The sequence below is a fragment of the Myotis nattereri genome (assembly GCF_964212035.1).
Source record: "Myotis nattereri genome assembly, chromosome: 3".
Lineage (NCBI taxonomy): Eukaryota > Metazoa > Chordata > Mammalia > Chiroptera > Vespertilionidae > Myotis > Myotis nattereri.
The window spans coordinates 215,580,773-215,595,388 of NC_138077.1; the positions used below are offsets into that span (position 1 = coordinate 215,580,773).

General features: G+C 70.2%; 1 protein-coding gene across 3 annotated transcripts in view; it reads left to right on the plus strand.

Annotated features, from left to right (window-relative positions):
* The window catches only part of MORN1 (MORN repeat containing 1), a 27,856-nt gene extending 13,498 nt beyond the window's left edge, over positions 1 to 14,358 (plus strand). For 2 of the 3 annotated variants that reach the window (XM_081087590.1, XM_081087592.1), the window contains exons 11-14: positions 4,439 to 4,572; positions 4,666 to 4,745; positions 10,800 to 10,846; positions 13,989 to 14,358. In XM_081087590.1, coding sequence (XP_080943716.1) covers positions 4,439 to 4,572; positions 4,666 to 4,745; positions 10,800 to 10,846; positions 13,989 to 14,191 — 464 coding nt within the window. In that variant the 3' untranslated portion in view covers positions 14,192 to 14,358. The remainder of the gene's footprint in view (positions 1 to 4,438; positions 4,573 to 4,665; positions 4,746 to 10,799; positions 10,847 to 13,988) is intronic. The other variant, XM_081087591.1, reaches the window with a different exon arrangement.
* Positions 14,359 to 14,616: the final 258 nt, after the last annotated feature.

The window sequence follows — 14,616 nt, forward strand, 5'->3', positions numbered from 1 at the left end:
GGGGGGGGGGGGACAGCAGGTGCCCTCGAACCTGGCACAGTGGGGCTGGGGGGCAGGACGTCCAGGGAGACGGTGCCCAGTGGCCGTGCCATGGGTGAGATGCCAGGCTGGGGCTGCCCGCCCTGGGCGCTCAGGCGCCTTGGCCCGGGCCCTTAGCCTGCAGGCCCGATGCCATGGTGCGGGGTGAGCCGTCCCAGGCTGCAGCGCCGTCCGGCAGATGGGGCATCGCGGGTGCGGGACCTGCAGTGGGTGCACCGGGGCTGACGTGTCGGGCTGCTGCCGGCGCTTTCGGGAGGGAACCGGGCCTGAAGGAGGCCTGAGGGCAGCCTGGACCGGACACGGGTGGCCCCTGCGTGGGAGCCCGCCCCAGGCCCACTTCCCCCGAGGGTGTCCGTCTAACACGGTTGATGGAGACCAGGCCCAGGCCTGAGGCGTGGGGTGGGCGTGCTGCTTGGTCCTGGCCCTGCCCGCCCCTGGGGCTGCCCTGGGGTGCCAGCACCCCGCAGGCCTGGCTCTGCCAGTGGTGCCGCCTGGCCGTGGGGAAGCGCCTGGGGGCCGAGGGGACGCACCTCTGTTTCTGTGAGACGGCTGGACGGTCGCCAGGTTCGTATTCTCCGCCGCCCGGGGTCTCGTTCCAGACCCAGATTCTGGGAACAAAGCACTGATTTCTATTCAAAATGGCTTTGCGTTTAGTCCCTTCACCTGGTGTAGTTCCCGCCCACAGCTGTAACGGGACCGTGTGTGCTCCTTGCTGCCAGTGGGGTGTCTGCCGAGACCCCATCAGGTAGGCCCATTGAACCCCGGTGTCCGTGCTGGCCGTTGCCGGGGCGATGGGGGGACACACCTGGTCGGGCTGGCTGGGCCCCGCGGCTCCCACAATCCCCGATATTGGATCTGGGAACCTAGAACGCTGCAGCGGGCGCAGAACTCAGATTGCTTCTCGTCTGTGCTGCTGCTTTTTAAATACGTTTTCATCGATGTCAGAGAGGAAGGGAGAGGGAGAGAGACAGACAGAGGGACATCCATGATGAGAGAGCGTCATGGACCGGCTGCCTCCTGCACCCCACACCGGGGACGGAGCCCACAACCGGGCTGTGCCCCGACCGGGAATCAAACCCTGACCTCCTGGTTCCTAGGTCGATGCTCACCACTAAGCAACACGGGCCGGGCTTTTTTTTTTTTTTTTTTTTTTTTCCCCACAAAACCCTCCTGGGAAATGTCTCCAGCTGGTCCTGGTCCGAGCAGTTTCTCCTTTTCTTTTGTTGAACAAATGGTTCTGCAGTCCCTCCGCTGGGATCTGAGAAGCGCCCGCAGCCGTAAGGTGACTTAGGAAATGAAGGTGCCCTTTGCCGCTGAGCCGATCCGGCCGATAAAGCTGACGCTGTGCCGAGGGAACCTGTGGACGTTTCGTGGCCTCCTGGGGCGACGGCACGTTTAACACTAATTGTCTAGTTAATTACGGCGAGCAGCCTCCGGATCCGCGTCCGCTCGGAAAACCTGCGCCCTGGTGTCCTGTCCAGGGTCGGCCCACAGAGGGACGGGCCAGAAAAGGGCGAACAGATGCCGCTCGGCCCCCAGGGCCAGCACGGGATGAACTCAAACCTTGGGGTGTCGGGGGCGTCTGCCTGGAGCCGGGCCCCAGAGGGTGGGTCCCGAGACCACAGCTCGGGCCGGGGACCCGCCACACCTCCCACTGTCCCGGACACGGGCTCCTGGCCTGGCAGCTGCCCTGCGTTCCGGGGGCTCCAGGAAGGAGGAGGAGGAGCCAGGCGGCGGGGCGGTGGGGGTGGGGGGGTGGAAGTGTTGGGGGGGCAGCTGCCGGGGGTCCGATGGACACCCGTGCTATCCTTCCTGCCGCCCGGGCCGGGTGTGGGACCCGGAGCACCTGCCTCCCTGTGTCCTGTGGCCACGTTGGCGCCGGCAGAGGGCAGGAGCCGGGGCCCCACACGCAGGCAGCCCTCCCAGCAGCTCCTTGGGGACCGCCGGGTGGAGAAATTCCAGGATCCGGGGAGAGAGGCGAGGGGGGCGGGCGGCGTGACCCTGCGCACACGGGACCAGCCTTTCAGAGGCCACTGCGCTCTCACCGGGTCAGACGCCTCTAGGGAGGGGCGTGTGGGACGCCCCTCGAGGTGCCGGGAGCCTGGCGTCTGCGGACGTGCCCTCCCGTGTCCCACAGCCTGGCCACACCTGCGGGGGCCGCGGGCGGGTGGGCATCAGCTCGACAGGCCCTCAGCGCCCGGACCGGCGGAGGCGTCCCAGGAGCGAGGCCCTGGCCCTGGCGTCCGTCCCCCCGGGAGGAGGCCATGTGTCCTCACCTCCGACGAGTCCTGCCCGTCCCCCGAGGGCCAGTCACGTTTTTTTGTCACTTAAATGGGGAAACATCAGGCCTGTGCGGCTCCCGCCTGGCGAGGGCCCGGCCGCCCCTGGAGCCGTTTCTCCGGCGGCTTCTCCCTGTCCCTCCGCGTCCTACACAGGCGATTAGGGACCTAATGGAGTCGCTGTAAAACAGTAATTAATGGACGTTTTCCTGGGAGAGGTCACACCGCCCGCGTCCCTCCAGGGGCCGCACGGTGGCCGGTCCTGCTGACGACGCCCGTCGCTGCCGTAACTGCCACCCACCGTTTCGGCCGGCTTGAGCCGCAGCGGCGGAAGCAGCGGCCGGCACCTGTGCCTGTGGCGTCTCGGCAGCTGCTTTTTATTTTTTCATAGATTTTTATTGATTTCAGAGAGGAAGGGAGAGGGAGAGAGAAACATCAATGATGAGAGGGAATCATGGACCCGCTGCTTCCCGCACGCCCCCCGCTGGGGCTCGAGCCCACAACCCGGGCCTGTGCCCTTGACCGGAACCGAACCCGGGACCCTTCAGCCCGCAGGCCGACGCTCTATCCGCAGAGCCACACCGGCCAGGGCTGCCGCTGTGTCTGACCAGAACTCAGCCGCCCGCCCTTTCGTGGGACCTGCCAGCAGCCCTCAGCCTTTTCGTTTCGGGGGTTTAGGGGTGAGGGGGGCCCCAGGTCGGGTGTGTAGAGGTGGAGGGGCCCAGGGTGACCCAGGGTGTGAGGGAGGCGGGTGGGGCTCAAGGGTGTGGCCATGCTGGAGGCCTGCCCAGGGGGTGGAAGGGGGGACTGGACTCCATGCTGCAGTGTGAGGGGTGGAGGCACAGCGCAAAGGGGTGAGAGGCGGGGCCGAGGAGAGGCCAGGGTGGGGGCAGCGCAGCGGCAGGCGGAGTTGCTGGGGCCGGGAGGGGGCACAGGCGAGGGGGAGGGGCTGTGCCTCCCATACGGAACGGGGGTGGGGGGGGGGGCGTCGCTGGGAGACGCACGTGGACGGACGAGTGGACGCAGCTGGTGGCCAGGGGTGCAGGTCCATGTGGGCGTCTCAGCGCGTGTGTGCAGAGCGGGTGCCGAGGGGCGGTGGGCGCACACGCGTGTCCAGGGGCCGAGGGGGGCGGGGCTACGGCTGGCCTGTGGCGGGTGATTTGCACACCCAACGCGTCTGCGCCCCCTGACCCCCGGGAGACGGCGGATGGCACCTTGGCTCTGGGGCTGCGAGCGGAGGAGCTGGTGGCCTCGATGCTCGCCGTGCAGCCCCCCGGGGAAGTCGCCTGGGCAGAGGGCGCAGAGCTGGGGTCCTTGTCGTCCCGGCAGCGAGGTCCCCACCATTGCCCAGGGCGCAAACAGGGCAGCCCGGCAAACGCTGGCGGGTGAGTGGTGGTGAGCGAGGTCCTTGCAGAAGGAGGGGGGTCAGACTCCCCCACCTGCAACTTGGAGACACGTCTGGGCTCACAGCCTCACTCCCCCAGACGGGCCCCAGGGGGGGCGTTCAGGCCGCTGCCCAGGGCCCCGTCCAGGGCACGATGACGAGGCCGTCCCCTCGCCGAGCCCCCTGCAGCCTCTGTAGCCGTGCGCCCCGTCCGCCCCACCGGCTCCAGCCACCCCTTGGGGTCCAGCCCCCTCCGTAGGCGTGTGAGCCGGGCAGGGACGTCCCCGAGGGACAGGCTGGGGTCCCGGCGTGTGGGTGTTTGCGTCTGGGGGCCCTGCACCAACCTAACGTCGAAGTCTCTGTGTAAAGAGCGGAGGGCGGGCGGCTGACTGGCAGCTCCTGCCAGGGGGGCCTTCACCCTCACACCTGGGGCCCCGGGAGGGGCAGGGCCGCGGTGGGGCACCCCCTGTAGGACACACAGGCCCGGCCCAGACCCCAGGGTTTCCGGGCTCCGCGGGCCCTGGGTGTGCCTGAGGCTCCACCTCCGCAGCCCCGACGCGGGCGTGTCCGCGTGTCCTGGTCACGGGCGCTCGGGGCGGGCGCGGCCGGTCGTGGCTGCTGTGGCGGGACCCTCCCAGCCCGCCCGCCCCACCTGGGCCGCGGGAAGGGCTCACTGGCGGCGCTCTGTGTGCTCAGGGGCCCGAAGCCATCTTCCCGGGAACCTCTCTCTCCTCAGCCGGGCGACGCGGGTCCTGCTGTCCTGAGGGCTGTCGGCGAGCGGAGCAAGGCTGTGCCCAGTTCGAGGACATCCGCCTGGGGCCCCCTCCGCCCGGGTACCACCCCATCCCGTTCCTGGACGGCCCGCACCAGGTAGGGGCGGGGAGACCCCACGGCCGGTCCGCACGCTCCCCACGCTGCAGCCAGTGCGTGGGGGCCCCTGAGCCTCCCCCCTGCTCCCCGCAGGAGGCCAGCGGCAGGCCCAGAGGTGGCCCGAGCCCTGGGACAGGGACGCCCACCACGCAGGACCCACCGGGAGGCAGCAGGTAGGAGGAGCCCACCCTCAGGCCGTCAGCCGGCCTCCCAGGTGTGCACAGTCTCAGGTGGGGCGGGGCGCCCTTCTCCACACACCTGCCTCGGTTTCCCCCGCCTTCAGCCCCGCAGACACCACAGGCCTCAGCCGGCCCTGCGGTGGCAAAGGCTTCTGTGGCCTGGACAATGGGGGCCCGGCCGGGCCTGCTGCTTCCAGGGGAGCCCGGGCCCTTCCTAGCACGGAGGGGACGAGGGGACAAGGGGACGAGGGGACGCGACCTGGAGCGGGGGCGGAGGAAGGGTGGCCCCCGCGGCGACGTGCGGGCAGGGGGGCAACGAGGGGCCGGGCGCTTTCCTCAGGAGCCCCTGCGGGCACCGCGGGCTGGGCCGCACGGACACGGGAGCACCAACCCGTGCGCCTCCCCCCATCAGAGCCCGAGCCCGAGCCCGCCTCCTGGGCCTCAGGGGCCCTTGGCTCCTTCACCCCCGCCCGCCCGCGCCCCTGCCCGACCCCTGCTGGGGAGCCTGGGCCTCCGGCCTCCGCCAGGGACCCAGCTCTGTGCCCGAGCCCCCACCCAGCCCCACCGGGGCGAGCGGGGGGCCTGCCCCAGGGCCTCCACCTGCTCTCCGCGGGTGCCCCCCCCCCCAGCTGCCTTGCTCTGGTCCCGGCACCAGCTCCCTCCGCCCTCACCTGGCTCTAGACCCAAAAAGCCCACCCCCTGGAATTGTGGGAACCACCCTTCCCGCCTTCCCGCCGCCGGCCTCGCAGACGCAGCGTCTGGTTCGCATTAAGGAGCCCTTGCCTTGCGAAGCGGAGGCTGGGTCCCCCCGGGGGGCAGGGCGTTTGCCGGGGCTCAGCCACAGGAAGGGGGTGAGGGGGCCCGAGGGGGGCAGGTACTCGATTCCCCTGATGCCCAGCTGAGCCCACCCAGCCGCCCGGCTCGGGCTGTGAATGAGGGGCCCACAGGCAGGTGGGGGAGGGGCCCAGGGCTCCCGCCCCCTCGAGCCCCCAGCGCTTTCTGCCTGAACGTTCTCGCCACCCCCCCCCGCCCCCTCCGCACTGGCCGCCTCATTCGCTCCCCGAGGACCTGCTGTGAGGCCTCCCCGCCCTCACGGTTCCCTGGGCAGACTTTTCTGCAAGGCGTGGGGCAGCTGGGCCTGACCCGCTGCTGAGGGGGGTACGGGGCTCCTGGGTCCCCCCTGAGCTGGCTCAGGCAGAGGCAGAGCCCGCAAGGCCGGGCCCCGTCCAGCCAGCTGCCCGGCCCTGCTCCCCGCGCTGTGTCTGGGGCCCTGGGACACGGTGGCGACATGGCCGTGGGGCTGGGCACAGGGCGGGGAGCTCCTGGCGGCAGGCTGGCACCAATGGCCCACCGTGAGCTGCTCTGCCTCCCGGGTCGGCCCAGGCCAGGGAGGGGGCGAAGGAGTGATCAGGTGGCCGCACCCCACGGGGGAGACACGCGTGGACAAGGCCGGCGCCGTCCCTCAGCCACTGGAGTCCTGGGGGTGTCGAGCTGACCGGGCTGGGCCGGCCACGGCCCCCTCACCCTCAGCACAGCCTCAGCCGGGCCAGGAGCCCCCTTCCTCCGCCTGGTGACCCTCAAAGCCAGAGCCAGCCTCGCATGGCTCACGCTCTCGGCCGGTCAGTGCCGCCACCGCGCCCCACAGACACGGAAAGGCCCAAGGGTGGCAGGACAGAGCTGGGGGGGGGGGGCGCGTTCAGCCCAGGCCCCGGACCGGCTTTCCCGCCGCCCGCCGTGGCCTCACACTCTCTCCACGTGGGTCCCTGAGCTGCCGCCTCGCGGGCCAGGTGAGCCTGCCCGTCACAGAGCCGCCCGCCCCGCTCCCGCCCGGGGCCTGTTCCCGCTCCGCCTGGCATTCCTGCGGAGACATTCCTGGCTCCTGACGGAATTTCACAACATGACAGGCGGCCGCGTGGTGTCGGCGGCAAAGCCCGGACTGGATTTCACGGCGCGGCCGCCACGCGGGGGTCCTGGGCCTGGCCCGGCCTCTCCCCCGAGGGGCCCTAAAGGCGCTGGGGGACTTGTGGGAGCCCCGGCAGCCCTCAGCCCCGAGCCGCCCACGGCCAGGGACCCGCCCGGCCTTGCCCGCAGCTGCTCGTGAGGGCCCCGCAGAGATCCCGGCCGCCCCCCAGGCCCTCCTGCTCGACTCGGGGAGCAGGCATTGACTTGGTCGTTAGGCCGACACCGGGAGCCGGTTCATAGTTCTGTGGGGCCGGTGGTTGGGGCTCAGAGCCTGCCCCCTCCGCTCAGGTCCGGGTGACCGCCAAGCATCACAGGGAGCCCAGGCCTTCGCCCCCCGCCCCCTCCCCCCTGTGGCTGGGCCAGCGCCCCGCTCCTTGGCCCCGCTGCCACCAGGCCTCAGGGGGTCCCCTCAGCCTCCGAGGGCAGAGCAGCCTGGGGCAGGGTGGGCCCACCCGGCCGGCCCCGCGGGGACCAGGAGCTCTGGGCAGCAGCCACCGGGTCGTCGGCCCCAGAGGACGCACTCGGGTGGCGGCCTGTCCTCTCCCAGGTGCCAGCCCGCGGCCGGGAGAAGCCTCGGTCACAGGGAGTGGTCAGGGACTCCTGGCTGTGGTGGCCCCGAGCAGGGCAGTGTCCTGGCAAATGGGGGGCCCAGGTGGGCCGGGCGGGGGGGAGCTCCTGGGAGCCCAGCAGCCCCATAGAAGCCGTGGGGTGGCAGTCACAGGGCGTCCAGGCTGCAGGCCCCAGGGCACATGGCTTCTGTCCCCTGTCCCTCCCCGGCCAGGACCTGCGGGTGGCCTCCTGGGCCCTCGGCTGGACCCTCCCAGGGTGGGCGTCCAGGGAACCAGAGGAAGGGGTGGGCTGGGTGCTTGACTCTAAAAACTGTTTAAGGCCGTGAGACGAGCCCGTGCGGCCCGAGCAGCCGTGGGGAGCAGAGCAGGTGTGAGGGGGGCGGGGGAGCAGCTGGCCACCCTCAACCCCCTCCCACCCCCCTGCAGCCAGCGATGCCTCCGCCTGACTCAGGGCTGGAACGGGGACCACGCAGAGAGAGGCTGGGGGTGGGGCTGTTCCCCTGTCCCACGCTCACAGCCCCCCTTGGCAGGTACCCCCAAACTGAGAACACCCTGCAGGCTTCCCTGGGCCTGGAGCCCGCTGCCCACAGGGGACGGGGCCCCTAAATGGTGCCGACCCCTCAGCCCCAGGCCAGGCTGGGGGTTCATTAGCCTCTTGTGTGTGCGGGGGGCGGGGGGCTCACTCAGAGGGGCCGTGTGGCCGTGGGACCCCCGGGTGAGGAGAGGCCTCCAGCTGCCCCAGGGACAGGGCCCTCGACGGCCGGCTGAGCCCCTGGGCTGGGGGTCCCAGGGAGGTGACGACAGAGTCCAGCGTGGCCCCCAGCGAGGGCAGCCAGGCTCCAGCAGTGAGCGCCCACAGAGCCTGGCCTCGTGGCCTTGTGGGCAGGGCAGGTGGGGAGAGCCCTGGCCCCCTGCAGCCGCCGCCCTCGGGGACCGTCCCCCCAGTTTGTGTCTAGTTGGGGCTGGGCTCTCACGTGACGCCACAGGCTGAGCAGAAGCGCCTGCCCCAGCACCGGGGCCTGACCCAGACTCCGCGGGGCCTCCCTGACCAGGCCCCAGGGGCCCACGCCCAGGTCAGGCCTCGGGGCCACACCCACTGGAGCCTGTGCCCCTGCCCGCTGCGGCCAGGCCGTGGTTTCTACGTCTGGTCTGCAGCACGGCCTCCTGTTTGACCCCGGGGCCGCCAGGCCCACACCCCGAGGGTCTTGATGGGCCTTGGGGTGGACGGGCCTGGGTCACACGGGCTGCTGGAGGCCTTGGCTCACCGGGAAGGGTCCCTCAGGACAGGGCCGCCTTCCTCCTGCCGCCCACTGAGCGCTCGGCCAGGGGGTCCAACCCCCGCTCCCCGAGCCTCGCTCTGCTCCGCGGCCCCAGCCAGGAAGCCGGTGTGCGGGGCCTGGGCGCCGGCCCACTCGGCGCTGCTTCCACCCGTTGTGGCCGGTGTCTCGGCTCTGACCATGGGTTTTCCCGGCCCCGGCCACTCGGAGAGGCCCTCAGAGCCAGGCCACGGAGCGTGGCTGCGGCCACGGGTCCCACCCAGGCTGCAGCGGTCACCGCCTTGGCCACGGCTCTGCTCAGGGTCAGGTCTGCTCGCCGCTCACCAGTCAGCCCTGCGGGCCCCTGACCTAGAAGGGCAGCGTCGGGGCTTGAGGTGGCAGCTCCGATGGGACCCTCCCGGGCCTCGGGGGAGGGGAGGGCGTGGCCTCGGGGTTTGGGAGCACCAGGCTCTCCCTGGGGAAGAACCAGCCCCCTCAAACTCACAGAGCAAAGCTTAACGGCAAAGCCCCAAAGGATCAAACTCTTTTTTTTTTTTAATGTATTTTTATTGATTTCAGAGAGGAAGGGAGAGGGAGAGAGAAGCATCAGAGATGAGGGAGAATCATGGATCGGCTGCCTCCTCCTCGCCCCCCACGGGGGATGGAGCCCACAACCCGGGCCTGTGCCCTGACCGGACTCGAACCCTGACCTCCTGGTTCCGAGGCTGAGGCTCGACCACTGAGCCCCGCCGGCCGGGCCCGAGAGGAAATCTTGACAGTGGAGAGGCCGGTCGGGGGCCAGCCCTGGCCGGAGCCCACTCCCAGGCTCCCCGCCCCCGCCGTGTCCCTGCCCCCGCCCCTCCCCCCCCCCCCCGTGGGCCTCTCGGGGGCGCAGGGTCCCCGGAGGGAGGAAGCGGGAGGCTCCGCTCAGCGCTGTGCACACAGTCGGTGCCCGATCGGCGTGGGTGGGTCCCACGGCCGCCCAGGGTCCACAGGAACCTCAGACCTTGGTGCCCCTGGCCTGCGCCCTGGCCCCACCGTCTGCTCGCAGCCCTGGGGGTTCTGTAAAAACGCTCGGCTCCTCGCAACCCGTTCAGGTCCCTTAACGCCGCCGCCCGCAGACCCTGGCTATTCTTAGCGCTAAAACACTTACCTGCCTCCCCCCCCACACACACCCCCCTCACGACCGAAACGCCCGTTCCCCCCCTCCCCCGCTCGAAATGAAGGAATTTTAAAACCTTTGTCTTTAAGTTTTTATCACCCAAGCCAGGCATGTGACACCTCAGCTTGGCCAGGGGTCGGCCTGGCTGGTCGTCGAGCCCGTCAGGGAGCCCCCGCTCCCCGCACTCTGATGGCAAAACACGGGGCCACGGAGGGGGCCTCCTGGCTGCCTCCAAGGCCTCGGGTTGGACAATTCAGGGCGGAGCCCAGTCTGTCACGCCCGGGGCCTCTGCGCCACCCAGGCAGCACGTCCGAGGCCAGAGGACTCGGGGCGCCCACTCAGGGCACCCACACTGCACCAGCGGCCTCGTCCCCCAAGGACCTGCATCAGGGCCCAGCCGGTCCTGCAGGCAGCTGACCCCTGGGGGTCAGTGTTGGGGTGGGTGGGGGGCCCGTCGCTCACTGCACGGCTAACCTGGCCCCAGAGCCCTCTGCTCCGGACGGACATGCCGAGACGGTCTGGAGCTGCCCACCTCGGGCAGCAGGGCCGGGCAGCTCTGTCCACCCTCCGACGGACACGGGCCTGGCCGGGCTGCCCCTCCCGCCTCACCAGGTGACAGTGACCGCTGTTCCCAGGAGGGCAGCCCCCGCCCAGCGGCTCGGCCCCCGCGGAGCCCCGAGCCCGCTGCCTCCGGTCACTCTGTGCCTGGGCGCTTTCTGAGGGCCCTGCTCGCCCTGCGAGGCCCCGGCACCTCGACGCCCCTGGAGGTGGCGCCGGCTGGCGAGGGGGTGGGTTTGTCCCTCCAGCTCCGGCTGTTGGTGCCACGTGTGGGTTCAGACAGCGAGATGCCAAGGCCGAGGGCAGAGAGCGGCCCCAGCCTCGTGGCCCCTCCTCCAGGGGCAGGGCCCGACCAGGGGGGCCGCACACGCTGACCCTGAGGCAGAGGGGTCCTGGAGGCCAGGACAGCCACCCGGGTACCCTCTGGCCTTCCAGGGCCTCCCCCGCACTGTGGCCCTGGGTGCGTGTGCATGTGCGTGGGGAGGGGTGCCACACACGTGGGCCCTGGGACGTGCACTCAGGGCCTCCCTTCTCCCCTCAGGTCTGACGGGGCAGCCGAGGCAGAGCCGGGGACCGAGGCCCCCCCAGGTAGGCAGGCAGTGGGGGGGGGCGAGCAGGGGGGGTCGGGCAGTGGGGGGCGCGGGTTGTCCCATCCAGTAGTGATGGAGAACTTATGACACGCGTGTCAGAGGTGACACGCGAACTCATTTTTTTGGTTGATTTTTCTTTGTTAAATGGCATTTAAATATATAAACTAAATATCAAAAATGTAAGTCTTTGTTTTACTATGGTTGCAAAAATCAAAAAATTTCTCTATGTGACACGGCACCAGAGTGAAGTTAGGGTTTTTCAAAATGCTGACACGCCGAGCTCAATGGGTTCGCCATCACTGCAGTGGACCATCCGTCGCCTCTGGAAGGCAGGCGCTTGCTCCCCTCCTCTGAACATGGCTACAGGCTGGGCCTCGGGTGGGGCGGGCACCCTGCCTGCCCAGCTTGGACACCCCCAGAGGCAGGACCATGGGGCCTGGGCAGGTGGGGGGCGTGGACTGGCCCAGGGTCCTCACCAAGGCATGGGCCCCCTGGGGGGCTGTGGGCACGGGGGCAGAGGGGGAGGGTGTCCAGGGCAGGGGCCCCCCGGCCCCGGGCTCTCTGCCCTCAGCCCAGCTGGGTGCCCAGGTCCAAGCCCCTCCCCACCCAGGAAGGTCCTGGTGTGGGTGCAGCCAGGCCTGGCAGTGCCCCCGGCCGTGTGCTCACCCTCCGACGGGCTGGCCCCGGGATCACCCCCTCTCAGGACCCCCATGTGTGACTGAAGAGGGGGGAGGGGGGAGGAGGGGACGCCCCTTGCTGTCTTGGGGGGCCAGTGTGGGTCGCCTGCACTTCGAGGGGCCTGAGGAGAAGGGCTTCTGGGCGCAGGGCCACCGGGACCACGTGGCGGCCGGGCCCGGCCTGGGTGGCTGAGGCCAGCGGGGTGGCCACCGGCCAGGCTCCCTCCCTCCGCCGAGGCCTCGGACGGGGTCAGAGGAGGGCTGGGTTGGGCCATGGCCGCTGCCCACGGAGTCCCTGCGGGGCCCCCGCTCCCGGGAACACCTAGAGACGCCCGGAAACACGGCGTTGCCATGTGCCCCCTCCGCCCGCGGCCGGCGCCCGGGTGCGGAATGCGGCCCCTCCCAGCGCCCCAGCCGGCCCCCCACCCGCGGCTCCAGAGGAGCTGACTCCGGGCCAAGCCCACTCCCGCCTGCGGGTCCTCTCGTCCTGGGTCCTGCCCCGGGGCGCACCCCACAGCCCGGCCGAGCTGGGTACCCCCCCCCCCAGCCTGTCCTGGGGCCCGGGCGCCTCCCTCCCGCCCGCTCAGCTGCGCGCATTCCTGTGTGAGCCGGGCCAGCCGCGAGCTTTTTCCACGCGCCCTGCCAGCCCCCCGCCCGGGAGGGAGGGGCGGTTTCCATGGCAACCTCCCTCTGTGCGTCCTCATTTTCCTCTTTCTGTTTCTCCAACTTTGAGGCCCTCCAGACAGCGTTCGGGCTGCAACACAGGGACGTGCTTCCCCCCCACACACACCCCGGTCCCCCACGACCCCCAACTGCCCCCCCAGCAGAGCGGTCCCCCCACACCCCGGTCCCCCACGACCCCCAACTGCCCCCCCAGCAGAGCGGTCCCCCCACACCCCGGTCCCCCACGACCCCCAACTGCCCCCCCAGCAGAGCAATCCCCCCACACCCCGGTCCCCCACGACCCCCAACTGCCCCCCCAGCAGAGCGGTCCCCCCACACCCCGGTCCCCCACGACCCCCAACTGCCCCCCCAGCAGAGCAATCCCCCCACACCCCGGTCCCCCACGACCCCCAACTGCCCCCCCAGCAGAGCGGTCCCCCCACACCCCGATCCCCCACGACCCCCAACTGCCCCCCCAGCAGAGCGGTCCCCCCACACCCTGGTCCCCCACGACCCCCAACTGCCCCCCAGCAGAGCAATCCCCCCACACCCTGGTCCCCCACGACCCCCAACTGCCCCCCAGCAGAGCAATCCCTCCACACCCTGGTCCCCCACAACCCCCCCAAACTGCTCCCCCAGCAGAGCAATCCCCCCACACCCTGGTCCCCCACGACCCCCACAAACTGCTCCCCCAGCAGAGCAATCCCCCCACACCCTGGTCCCCCACGACCCCCACAAACTGCTCCCCCAGCAGAGCAATCCCCCCACACCCTGGTCCCCCACAACCCCCCCAAACTGCTCCCCCAGCAAAATGGGGGGGGGGGCTTCAAAACAGGCAGCCAGGTCTTAGAGCCTTGGTTATTTGGAAAAACACTTTAGAGGAAGTGAATTATTTTCTCCTAAAAGGTGGGAGGTACTTTCTAAAGGATCCCAGCCACGTGGCCCCAGCAGGAAGGGCGCTCTCTGCCCGCCCCGCGCCCCCCACGGGGCCCTGCCCTGCCCCCCTCACAGCCCTGCCCTCCAGTCGGGCCCCAGCTCTGCCCCAGGAGCTCACCTGCAGCCAGGCCTGTGTCCTGAGGGTGCAGGTAGTTCACTCGCCTAAATGCATCTCTTTTTTTAAATATATATTTTTACTAGAGGCCAGGTGTGCGACATTTGTGCATTGGGGGGTGGGGGGGCCCTCAGCCCGGCCTGCACCCTTCGGCGGTCCGGGAGCCCTCAGGGGATGCCGGCTGCCACGGCGACTGCTACAGCGACTGCCACGGAGGCGGGAGAGGCCATGGGGCTCGCCAACCGCCTGCCGTCAGCCTGGCTTCTGGCTGAGCAGGGCTCCCCCTGTGGGAGCGCACTGACCACGGGGCAGCTCCTGTGTTGAGCGTCTGCCCCCTGGTGGCCAGTGCGCGTCATGGCAACAGGCCGTTCCACTGTTCGGTCAATTTGCATATTAGCCTTTTATTATGTAGGATTGACGTCAGAGAGGAAGGGAGAGGGAGAGAGAGAGAGAGGGAACATCAATGATGAGAGAGAATCAGGGATCGGCTGCCTCCTGCCCGCCCCACACTGGGGATCGCGCCCGCAACCTGGGCCTGTGCCCCGACCGGGAACTGAACCGGGACCCTTCAGTCCACTGGCAATGCTCTATCCACTGAGCCACACCAGCCAGGGCCCAAATTCATTTCTTCACCGTGTGCCCCAGCAGCTGGGCAGAGGGCAGCCAGGTCCGGGCAGGTGGGGGCGGGGCGGGAGGCTCTGGGGTGCCATGGGGGGTGGGTCAGTCCGAGCCTCTCCTGTCTCCCACAGGGGAGTACGTCATCATGATCCAGGACGTGACCACCCCCCCGTTCCTGGGCCGCAGGCTGCCCACGGCCTTCAAACACCTCCGGGTGTCCGCCAGGGGCCCGGCCGGCAGCGCCCCCTCCCTGGAGAGAGCCCCCGAGCCTGGACCCAGGAGGGCCGCCCACCCCCGGGGACAGGCGTCCCCTCCGGACACCACCTCATCCTGAAGGACAGAAACGCCGCCGCTGCTTCCCGGGGCGCCACCCCCGCCCCCTCCCCAGGCGGCCCCCACGCTCCCCAGGCGGCCCCCATGCTCCCCAGGCGGCCCCCCCCAGGCAGCCCCCCCACGCCCCAGAACCCCTGGTGTTAATAAAGTGCTCAACGTTGACGACGGAGCCCCGAGCGCAGCCCCTCCACCCCGACACGTGGCGGCGGCTCCAGGTGGCCGTCCGCACCCCACGCGCTCCCCGTCCTGCAGCGCAGCCGGCCCAGCTGACCGCTCGCCTCCTCCCCTCGCCCCGGCCTCCGTGGGGACGCAGGGCCTGCGGGCGGCCTGGGGACTCAGAACCGGCTCCCAAAGGAGAACTCGGGGCCAGTGTCAGGGGATTGGTTTTCGAGAAATGGGCTGCACATCTGAGCTTCACCCAGGACG